At 31.9% G+C, this 11,497-nt stretch overlaps 2 protein-coding genes across 3 annotated transcripts; one reads left to right on the plus strand and one right to left on the minus strand.

Moving 5' to 3' along the window:
* Positions 1-2,920: 2,920 nt before the first annotated feature.
* On the minus strand, positions 2,921-6,668 carry LOC125071457 (dynein regulatory complex subunit 4). Its single transcript, XM_047681714.1, has 8 exons — positions 6,607-6,668; positions 6,467-6,506; positions 5,707-6,399; positions 5,268-5,455; positions 5,065-5,183; positions 4,750-4,861; positions 4,124-4,266; positions 2,921-3,005 (listed from the first exon to the last, which is right to left on the minus strand). The coding sequence occupies exons 1-8, from the start codon at positions 6,607-6,609 to the stop codon at positions 2,921-2,923; spliced, it is 1,383 nt and encodes a 460-aa protein (XP_047537670.1). The 5' UTR covers positions 6,610-6,668.
* Positions 6,669-6,949: 281 nt separating this feature from the next.
* LOC125071461 lies at positions 6,950-9,611 on the plus strand. 2 transcript variants are annotated; one of them, XM_047681717.1, is made up of 4 exons: positions 6,950-7,275; positions 7,863-7,976; positions 8,226-8,330; positions 9,304-9,611. In XM_047681717.1, the coding sequence occupies exons 1-4, from the start codon at positions 7,036-7,038 to the stop codon at positions 9,526-9,528; spliced, it is 684 nt and encodes a 227-aa protein (XP_047537673.1). In that variant the 5' UTR covers positions 6,950-7,035; the 3' UTR covers positions 9,529-9,611. The 2 variants fall into 2 exon arrangements, with proteins under 2 accessions (XP_047537673.1, XP_047537674.1); XM_047681718.1 differs by having other exon boundaries at positions 8,238-8,330.
* Positions 9,612-11,497: the final 1,886 nt, after the last annotated feature.

Here is an 11,497-nt window from a genome sequence, read left to right on the forward strand (position 1 = left end):
AATCGAAAAGCAATTTATGAATATCATTCTGTAATTGAGTCAAATTATTTTAAAATTTTATCATTTATTAATAATTATTTCGATTGTAATATTAATTAATCATGACATTTCATTTTACAGAAATGCTTTCATATTTATTAAATAATACTATAAATAAAATAAAAATATTATTATTATGTTATTGAAATTATAAATTTATATTAAAATGATATTATAAAATATCATTATTTTGAGTAATGCATTCATTTTTAAATATTTGTAAATTATATTCTTATTAAAATGTATATAATTAAAAAAATGTTATATATTAATTTATAATTCTTGAAATTTTTAAGCGCTTTGGTGTGATGACTGCTGTAATCGTGATGTGATAAACTGTACAGAGTGAAAAAGTTCAGACAAGTAATGGTCATCTCAAATATATAAACGATTCAAGTAAAGCTACCGATAATATGTCTATAAGAAAACTATTTTGTAATTATTTAGTTTGTTCCGCTGCAAATATCTATTGTAATAGTACCCATGGAAAAATATATTCAGAATGCTTTTGATAAATGTAAATTAAATTTCAAAACGCAATTTTTTATATTAGATACACGTCACTGCCAAAAATTGTGGTCACTATTCACTCTTTACACTTTCTCTTGAAACCTGTCCAGTGATTTTATTAATATTTTCTTAATCATTCATAAAAAAAATACATTTGAACCGCTTTACACCTGCATAAAAGTTACGCTTATTGCAAGACTATGATTAAGAGTTGAGGTTGAATATAGCTAGAGAATTTAAGTATAATATTACGTTTTCATTGCATATGATTTAAACAATCGATACCGCCACGATCCCTGAAATCAATACATTTGAATTATTTTAACGTAAATATTTAATTTAATTCATTAATTCATATTCATCATTAAATCGTTAACTTGCAAATTTCAACAAAAATATTTTCGTTTTTATTTTCTTCTATAACTTGTTATTATTTTGCTGAACGTGCCTAGTGTTTAAAACACCATTTTGGCAAACAAGTTACTATTATTGTAAATAAACGGTAGAGGGCACAAGTGACTTCTTTTAAGGAAAAAAATATATTAATTTGCAAGACAAGACTACGAACGTATCGTTGTCATTATTTTTTTAAACGCATTCTTAACACAAAATATTATAAATTTAATTTAAAAATAAATAGAATTTCAGAATATTTTTCATAAAAAAATATGCCTAAAATGAATTTATTCATTTAAAAGCACTTTTAAAATGTTATGTTGCGTTGATAAATTGATTTTTATTGAAATTCTTTCGTATAATGTTTGAAATACAATAATGAAGATGATAAGAAATTGTTATTTCAACTAGAGTATTTTGAATCAGTTTATCATTAAAATGTTTAGTCTTAAGTGCGGAAATAGTATTTAGCGAATAATGATTATGCTACTTGCACACAAATTTGCTTTATAATTTTTGTACAATCAATTATTATAGATGTAATTAATGAAAGAATATATAATTTTTTATTTATTTTATAAATGTAAAAATGTTTTTTAATTAATTTATAGTTTCATTAAATTATTATTTTGAACTAATAACCTTCAAAATTAAATATTCAAATTATTATTAGTATATTAGTAATTTCTTCGCTTAGAATATTTTTATTTGAAATTGTGGCGCCATTTTTTTTCAATTACGCGAAATCTGCAGTTCATTATATCGCATTTTCATTCGTTTGGAACTGTTGCCTTATGAACATTTTGTATATAAAATATAAATGACGATTAGTAGTAAATAATACATTTATTGGCTTCGAAACATCGTTTTATTTATTAACATATGCCCTTTAGTTAAGTTTGACTTTTATTTCTAAAGTATTGCATCAATTTATTAGCAAATATTAGAACTATTTTATAAAAGCCGCATTATGAAAAAACGTCTAAAAAGCAATACTTATTCTTGTGTGCCGGTTTAAAGGATGACTGAGCCAGTTTAACTACAGAAACAAGCGTCATAACATAACATCTTAGTTCCGAATGTTGTTTCCACGATATATGGGATGGTTAATATGTACCTATTACGATGCCAATATCGATGGACGGTGGTGACCACTTACCATCATATGCACCATTTGCCAGACGTTTAAGTTTAAGATTAAAGGTGAGTAAAAACGTATACGCAAGTTATAATTTCAAATATTGTATTTAGAAGAGTGTATTTTTACAGGCAAAGGGGACATAAAATCGTTGTTGATACACTACAATACTACTCTTTTTTTTATCTCGCTGGAAAAACGCGTTACACGTTTCCCCCACGAGGAAGTGGGGGTTATGTAGGACTCGGTGTCATGGACGTGCGCGGTGCGCCCCGGTACACAGGAATACCCATTAAAAAACCAGCGGTACTCTCTCTGTCTCTTCGCCGCCACTGGATCGCTTTCGCATGCTACCGTGAAACAATAGTACTACTAACCACAGGCTGATTATTTTCTTAGTATCAATATTGTATGTAAGTAATAAATTTATAAAAGAAATGTGTCGAGGGACACTCGGTAGGAAGGAAGTTTATTTTGCTACATATTATTATAAAATAACAGACACAATTAAATTAAATAACAACTTTAGGGAATAATTAAATATCAACAATTAAAATTGTTTTTAAAAATCCCGTACGTCATGAATAAAAACAAAAGTAATAATAAATTTTAATAATGTTATATTAAGCCTAACATTCGAAAGAAGCAGAGAAAGGGACAAAGTGGAAAAGGACACCTAGAGGGAGCATAATGCTTTTCCTTCCGCAACGATTTCTGTCGCAAATCATGTAAACCGGGTAACATAAAAGTGGTTTTACTATTGTAATAATTGTATTTAAATATGGAACATGATTTCAATTTAGTTATTTTCCTATTTATAATATTTCAATACATCAATTATATTTGATCTTTCGTCACTAAGCCCGCTGGACCTTGGCCGATGACAGGGGATAGACCAGCCACAGCGACAGCTCTTAGCGGCCTGAAATTAATTAATATAACATTAGTGAAGACAAAAATGAAGTGTATACTTTATTATAAGTAATTTATGGGCTCTCTTTGTAAATACCATTTATTATTCTATTGCTAAAAATAAAGATAATATTGATTTAAAGTAACTTCAGTACCTAGAAATAACTAATATTTAAAAAAAATTGAAAATCCAAAAGTACACGACTCATAAAGTTAATAAATTAAAAAAAATTAAAATAACTAATGTCAAAATAATACGGATAAACATTTGAGGCTTTTGGATTTTTATTAATTATACTTATAGCAAGATAGTCATAAGGGAACACGTATTACTGAAGCGAATCTATTAAAAAAATACAGACGAATTGATAACCTCCTCCTTTTTGAAGTCGGTTAAAAGGGAGACAATGATTTCGCTTTTTCGCGAGTTATTTGGTTTCACACTTGATTGACGGGAACACTGTTTCGACTCTTGTGATATATTGTTTCAGTTCTATTATATTAAATCAATTTTGAAAGATAGATTTGTTTTCCGTTTAATAAATTTTACAACGATAATAAGCAAACTATCTCGATTCCGTGCAATTTGATTTTATATTTTATATAAGTTAGTTTGGTTTATATAAACTATATCAAAAATATTTTTGAAGGTCAATGTTCATGTTGTTACCTTTAAAGACATATCACTGAATGTTACCCACAGATATTAATTTTAAGTACTTAGTCGATGTGTCTTAGTTGATGATGTAACTTTTTTAATAAATAAATAAAACTATCAGCTAAACATAGATATCAAAATAAATGATTATAAAAATAGTTGCCGAAATACGAACAAAAAATTTACGATTTTATCATGAGAAAAATCGTTCGAACAAATTTTTATTTACATTTTATAAGCGCCATCTAGCGAACAAGCGCATAACTTACAAAGTACTAAAGTACTGAAATTGTTATATTAAGTGCCATCTCGTCTCCTGTCGTGTGTCGTGTCTTGTAATCCAAACGTCTAGTTAAATATCATATTCACTTGTGAAAACTATAACAGATGGCGCTTTATGATTCTGTATACTAGCTTGTTACTAAATTGCTCGCTAGATGGCGCTGTTTTGTAATTTTAAATATACATACTTGAACCCTAATTCCTCAAGAGGTACACCCAATTTGGCCAATTTGGCCTCGTAAGTCGCCAGTAAATCATCATGAGCTTTACGCAGTCTCGCTGCTTCATACCTCAAATCTTCAACTTGAGTGTCTTTTAATTTGATAAGATCCTGTAACGAAAGATTTTAACATAAATGTTAGGTATACATATTCCAAAAAGGAAAAAAAAGAACAGCAATTTTCCCATATCTGGACAAAGTGTTCTCACAATGGTTGGTACGGCTTCGTGCAAGGCCGTATTGGTAGAACGTTACTGATAATCAATATTTCATGCCGATAGGCGGTGGTCACCATCAGGTGACCCATTTGCTAGGCTTCTAACCTATTTCAAATAAATAAAAACATAAAGACATTCCCCTTTCAAGAAGTAGATTTAGATTAACATTATTCTGTAACATGCAAATGGGAAGTTATAATAATATATAGTTAAAATAAAGACCTGTGCGTTCAGCCACTGCATTTATTCTTAACGATGAATATATAACTGCATAGGAGATAGTTAAGTCGCTTACACTGGTGAGCTCTCTACTCGACATAACTTGAAATTATAGCTATTTTAAAACACTAATACTGTTATATAGTGCCCTACATACGTGGATCTCTCTCGGGCCCAAGTCACGGCCTTCGAAATTCTTCAGCTTAGCCTCCAGAAGCGCCGTTTTTAAAGAAGCTCGTTGTTGCACTTCGAGCACCGCTTTCGAAAATCTGTAGAAGTTTTTAAATAAGCTTGATCATTTGACACACTTTCGACAGATAACCACGAAAATTAGCACATACAATACTTATTATTTATTGAAGATGTATGATAGATAAGATGAATGATACTTAATATATAATTCGGCGCTAGATCGCTCGGCAGCGCTTTTATATAGATCAATTACCGTAATAGTTATTACAGTGTCAATTACCTTGCTTTTAATTCGTCTCTTTCGGTTAATATTCGGTCGAATCTTACTTGCAGCACTTCATATTCCCATTTAAGAACTTCGAATTGTTCTTCCAGAGATGCCAATTGTTTCGTTTTTGCCTGACAGTAAAACGATATTTAGAATAAGTAATTTGATTTAATTCATTAATATGTCATTAAAGATAATATCGATGTTATACTCACAGCTAATGCGGCCTTATCACGATCGTAGTTCGACATCTGCCGTTTTAATTCTTTATTATCAATAATTGCCGCTTCAAGTGGTTCTCGAAGACCCTTGGCCTCGGCTACAGCATCCCTGGCTATTTTCTCAGCTCGCTCTTTTACTTTTTGCATCTCCTCCATTTGTTGCTTCAAGCTACTAATAAGACCTGTAAAATAATTTAGGTGGAAAAATCTTTTCTTTCGGTTCTTATAATCTGGTACTGAATGGCGAAAAAGGCACTATGTCTAAATTATCACGTGTCGAATCTGATGTGAATGTATGAAGCTGCAAGGTGAAATAAGCTCCTAAACTATCAAGATCTGTAGAGGCCTTTGCCCAACCGTCAGACTACAGACTGCCACTTCGTCTACTATTAAACACAATAAATTATATTAAATTTAATAAATAGTAATTTACCTAAATTATTTAAAGTAATGTCATTATAATAATTTTTCAAATCAGAGAAGGCTCTCTCGTGATGAGCTATCAGCTCTGACAATTGTTTATTTTTCCTCTCCTCTACTTCAGATATTTCTGTCCTATGCTTCACCGTTAGCTCAATCTTTGTCTCATGTAATTTTTTTTCAGCTTTATCTTCTATCTGACGAGCCCTCTCTTCAAACTCGGCTCTTGTTTTAGATAACTCTTCAGCGTGAACCAATTTTGCTCTTCTTAACTCATCTTGGGCAGCTAACATTTTCTCTCTTATTTCTTGTCGCAAAGATCTTTTATCATTAAGAAGTTCTAGTTCTTGTTCTGTATGTTCTTCTTTGGCTGCTTTCAGTGCCACTAAATTTTCGGCTCTTAGAGCTGCTGCGGCGGCTTGTTGTTCATATTTTAGATGTTTAATTTTTTGCTTTTCAGTTTCAAGTAAAGCTTCATTTTCTTCTTGCGCTTCTTCTGTAGCTCGTTCTCTATTTCTCAATTCAGCTTTAGCTTCTTCGAGCTGTTGTCGTGTTATTTCCCAAAATGTTCTAATTTTATCTCTTTCTAACTGAAAGTAATTTCTTTCCTCTCTTTCTTTATCGAGCTCTTCCTTTACTCTCAGCGTGAACTGTTCAAGTTTCTCTCGAGACATTTCAGAGGTATCGACTCCATCGATAACGATTGCTGAAAAATAAAAAAATATAGTTAATTATCAGTAAATTAACGCTCTTTAAAAAAATTTTATACTTACCAGGTGCTTTTTTGCCACCACCTTTCCCTCCTTTTGGTGCCTGCAAGATGAAAATTTATTACAGAACAAATAGTAATAATAATCAAATATCGCTCATGGAAAATTAAGTATTATTATATATTATTTAACAATAATCTTACCATTTTTTAAACGAGTCGTGTCGTAATGATTGTATGATTTAAATGAACAATATTGAGGTGCGTCAAACAGAGATTATAAAAATAAAAACGTTGTCAAGAACCAACCAACAAAATTGATCGTAACCATGGAAACGGTTGCTATCCAACTGTTTTTAATATAGATAACAATAAAATTAATTTAAATCAAGTTTTAATATAATATTATCTAAGCTTGATTACGATTTATTTTACTATCAAAATAGAAACGATATTAATAACAAATAAATAATTATATTTCATAATACTTCAGTAAGTAACTTCTCAGGTGACATACTTCAAAAGATTGTCAATAAAATCTGTCAGATGGGTAAAACGAAAATCATGAGTACAATATGCAAGATATAAAGTAATTCGGTAAATCCCCGTTATCTTAAAAATTAAAGCTTCAAGATGTTACCAGAAGCCCGTAGCTGCATACTATATTCAGCTGTAATACTTAGTCTGTTCGTCATTGATTATCTTCTAGGCAATGGTTTCGTTGTAACGTTCCAGAAATTGTTTTGTAAAGTTGTTTGTGGTATTCGTAAAGACATTAAGGAAGAAAGAAGTTTACTGATAACGGGGAACGAGCACTTCATCAACTTGCCAGTTTTGTGTTCCGAAATTGTGTTCCTAGCATTGACAATAGCGGTAATGTTTTTTATAAGAAATAATTACGTTAATTTATCCCAGTTTTGGAATTGGATATGTTCATCTTTTTGAAATGGCAATACTTCTGTGTTCATAATTTCTAAATTATTTTGCCCAAATGATTTTTACCATCTTTTCTAAAATATGTAATCTATTCTTTGTAACAATTATGTATGTATCAAAGATACCTAGCATACCTGAGAACGGCTCTACCACAAAAGTCAAATTTTAATATAAGTAGGCGAAAGGGCAAATAGAGCAAGTTGTCTCCGCCATAGCAGGTGTAAGATATCATCGTCAATGCCCCGGAACTGAGATGTTATGTCTCTTGTGTCTGTATCACTGTCATTCATCTTTCAAACCAGAACAAGACAATACTGAGTATTGCTATTTAGTGATAGAGTAAGTATAAAGTGGGTGGTAGCTATGTAAAAGGGCTTGTATAAAGTCCTCCCACTAAGGACAAATCTGTCAAGAAACTGATTCACAACTTATTCCATCACGCTGTTGCTAAAAGATCTGATTCCGATGTGGCCTTTCATTAAGATCCACTTCGTCCACTGAACTTACTCGATTTCTGTTTTCAGTTTTTGAATAAATACAAACAGCACAGCAGTGATAACATTGATGATCTTCTTCGAGAAAGTAGGGACGTGTTACGGCAGACCAACGAGTTTCTCGAGAAATGGCGTCTTAGACGGGTAATCGGTTAAATTACGCCCTATTGAATTTCAATCGTACAAAACTTACGCAAAATTTATTATTACATATCCGTACATATTGACTCTTATATTGTTAATAATTTTGAATTTGTATGTTAATAAAATAAAAAAAGAAATTGTGTGAGATTGTATGAATATTTTATGTGATGTGGTAATTGTGGTAGTGGTACCAATAAATATTTTTTTCATTATTATTATTTAAGTATTATTAAATAATAAAAATTGTAGATAAATTGGCAGGTGCCTAATGAGTACTCGTATCTGGACGAAGAGCCGCAGGAGATAAAGCCTTACAAGCTCGAAGTGCCGATCCTGCATATGGCTATAGTTGACGTAAGTGTATGATTATATTTAATGCTAAAGATACATTCAATTTTAATTTATTATAAAACTATGAACGATTAATTCAGTTTTCCTTCGTTAGACTTCACCTAAACACATTTTTTCTTGTTGATTCTTTTTCGTCTTCATTTTCCGTCAAAAATAAAGATTATGTTGGAACTGTATATTATAATGCAACTGTATATGAAATATTCAAATTTGAGTAACAAAACATCTGTCTTGTTAATATATAAAATGCCAAAAATGCTCAATAAATCTAGGAATAAGTAAATTATTAAAAAAAAATATCAAGTGTTGTCCCGAATTCGTATTGGTATTATTACCAAAGGTTCAGCACATTTCTTTACGATAATAATTTGCATTATGGAGTGTTTATTGTTTTACTATTATGAAATCATAATGTTATATGAAACTATTTTTGTAAATTTATAATTTAACGGAGCAGTTTTTCATAAGCGTCCAGTTCTGTGTATGTATATTCAAAATGTCATCTTTCTAGACTGAATAGTTTTTGTTAATAGTCAACCTGAGAGCCGAGATAGTCCAATGGTTTGAACGCGTACGTCTTAACCGATGATTTCGGGTTGAAACCCAGGCAAGCAGCACTGAATTTTCATGTCCTTAATTAGTGTTTATAATTCATCTCGTGCTCGGCGGTGAAGGAAAAAATCGTGAGGAAACCTACATGTGTCTAATTTCAACGGGTTACATGTGAATCCACCAACCCGCATTGGAACATCACGGTGGAATATGCTCCTAACCATCTCCTCAAAGGGAGAGGAGGCCTTAGCCTAGCAGTGAGAAATTTACAGGCTGTACATGTTGTTGATAGGCGATCCAGCAAACGATTAATATTCATAAGTAGGTATATATTGTCTATATAACTAATATTAGAGATAAGTTCTGTGTCACTTCTAATTTGTGATATTTAATAATTTAATGTTAAATTAATGTTTTAATATAGACTCTAGGGTCTACGAGGAATCGATCAGAACGCGGAGACGCGGGCGACATGGTCAGCTCTATGGATACCATGCTGCTTTCAATGACCAATCTAATCGATGATGATTTACAATCGATTCCTGAAATACTCGGCGAAGAAAACATCGATATGCGACAGGAGATAGAATTCCAAGATCGTTTTTTGTGGGACGTGCTAGAAGAAGATTCAAGTTTAGAAGAATTTTAATGTTTTTATCTGTTTTACTTTTTCCGTGAACTGTTCAAATTAATTGTATTTAAAGGTGTTCAATTAAATCATGTTGAAGGTTTCTTTAGAAGATTTATTTTTCTAAAACAAGATGCATTTTTATGTTGTGAAACTGTACCAAAGACAAAACATAAAATAACTGATTTCTTTCACCGCATCGAAGGCATTTTGTAAGTACTTCTTGAGTATACTATTATATGTACCTACTACTTAAGTATTATTGAATTCATAGGTTCAGGGCGTAATCAGTACTAATAAAGGAGGAGACATTTAATATTACTTATACCAGAAGATGCAGTGCATGTCGGAGAAGGTGGTGAATTACTTAGTAGTACGACTTTGTGCAAGCCGTCTGTCTAGGTACCACTCACCTATATATTCTATCGCCAAACAGCAGTTGTTGTGTTTAGGTTTGAAGGGTGAGCGAGCCAGTGTAACTACAGGCAGAAAGGACTTAACACCTTAGTTCCCAAGGTTGGTGGTGCATTGGCGATAAGAGAAATGGTTAATATTTCTTACAGCGCCACTGTCTATGAGCGGTGGTGAAAACTTACCATGAGGTGGCGCAAGAGTATGTGCGTAAATATAATTGCGTTTTTAATTCCCTTACTCTCATGATCCCATGCTGTCCCATCGGACAACGAATAAGACACAACTATAAATAGACATTTATGGGCCCGACCTGGGTTTTATATCCCAGAACCTCGAGATGGAACAGAGATAGATTATAGACTGTAATAGCACATAGGTTACTTTTGTATACCGGAAAAAGAGACCCAACCACCGCCACCGCACGCAGATGAATTTGTGGACAGAAACAGAAACACTAATTAAGCGTATGGTAATTAATTTGTGGTTGTCCGGGCTTGAAGCTGCAATCTTCGCTTAAGTCTCATGTATTCCAACCACTTTGCTGACACAGCGTTTATAATTAATTGAAATATTACACTAATCCTACAAAGGTCTGAGCCACACTTTCAGCGTCAAATGCTCTTAAGTAGCGAAAATCCGACAGATATTAATTTAATACCGCACATAATAACGTACGCATTATTCGTAGAACTTAATAAATTTGGCCATATTTTCAACTCTATGTTCATAGATTTAAAGGCGTTCGTTGTAATAATTATTGCGTGTAAAGATTTGATTATTGGTTCTAATGTCGCTTTGATCTCAAGCTCAGCAGGGCGTCTAATAAGTTAGGGTGTGTTCTAGAATCCTGCGTTAATCGCAAACTTATTAATAACAGGTAATGTATTTTTGATGACAAATAATATCAGTTATCTCTTGCAGCATTTTAGTAAAGCATTCTTATAAACCATCTGTTTTATCAGTGTTCTTTTTTACAAAAACTTTAATGACCTTTTCATACAACAATTATATTTTTTAATAAGCCACATCTAGATGTGGCTTTCGATTTTTATTTGCGTAAATTTTGAATTATACATGGGAAACACAAAACATGGGAATAGTCATTTCTTTAAGAAAATCAATCAGCACTAAATCTCATCAATTGTCAACAAAGAAAGTCGGTTGATTAACTAATGAGAATATAGATAAATTATACTTAACTATATCGAAATCGAATTAAGTTAGAGTTAACAGTTCCAAAACGATGTAAATCTTCACGATGTATTAATCTTTTAAGCTTGTTTTTCTTTTATTTTACGAAACGTCCGCAAATTAAAATTCACTCATCAATTCCATACGAAACCGTCCGCGCTCCAAGCTATAATTTGCTCCGAAAACCAAACAAAAGACACGTGGCCGAGGAAATTCGTGGTGAATAACCCTCTGGTCGCTGTAATTACACTATAATACGCAACTTATGATGGATGGCCGCACGCCTATCCGTTTTGTGAGGTAATCGCAGTTTAGGGTTACTTACCCTTTGGGAACTTCTTTAAAGCTGATTTGATTTTATTGTAAAAATGTATTTATGAAGTGT

The sequence above is a fragment of the Vanessa atalanta genome, chromosome 19 (genome assembly GCF_905147765.1).
Source record: "Vanessa atalanta chromosome 19, ilVanAtal1.2, whole genome shotgun sequence".
Classification (NCBI taxonomy): domain Eukaryota; kingdom Metazoa; phylum Arthropoda; class Insecta; order Lepidoptera; family Nymphalidae; genus Vanessa; species Vanessa atalanta.

Coding starts and splice junctions, on each gene's coding strand:
- LOC125071461 (XM_047681717.1), top strand. CDS start 7,036: ATGTTACCAGAAGCCCGTAGCTGCATACTATATTCAGCTGTAATACTT. Junction 7,276..7,862: donor TCCTAGCATTGACAATAGCG/GTAATGTTTTTT, acceptor TTCTGTTTTCAG/TTTTTGAATAAATACAAACA. Junction 7,977..8,225: donor AGAAATGGCGTCTTAGACGG/GTAATCGGTTAA, acceptor TAAAAATTGTAG/ATAAATTGGCAGGTGCCTAA.
- LOC125071457 (XM_047681714.1), bottom strand. Junction 6,400..6,466: donor TGGTGGCAAAAAAGCACCTG/GTAAGTATAAAA, acceptor TTTATTTTTCAG/CAATCGTTATCGATGGAGTC. Junction 4,862..5,064: donor AGAGACGAATTAAAAGCAAG/GTAATTGACACT, acceptor AAACTTCTACAG/ATTTTCGAAAGCGGTGCTCG.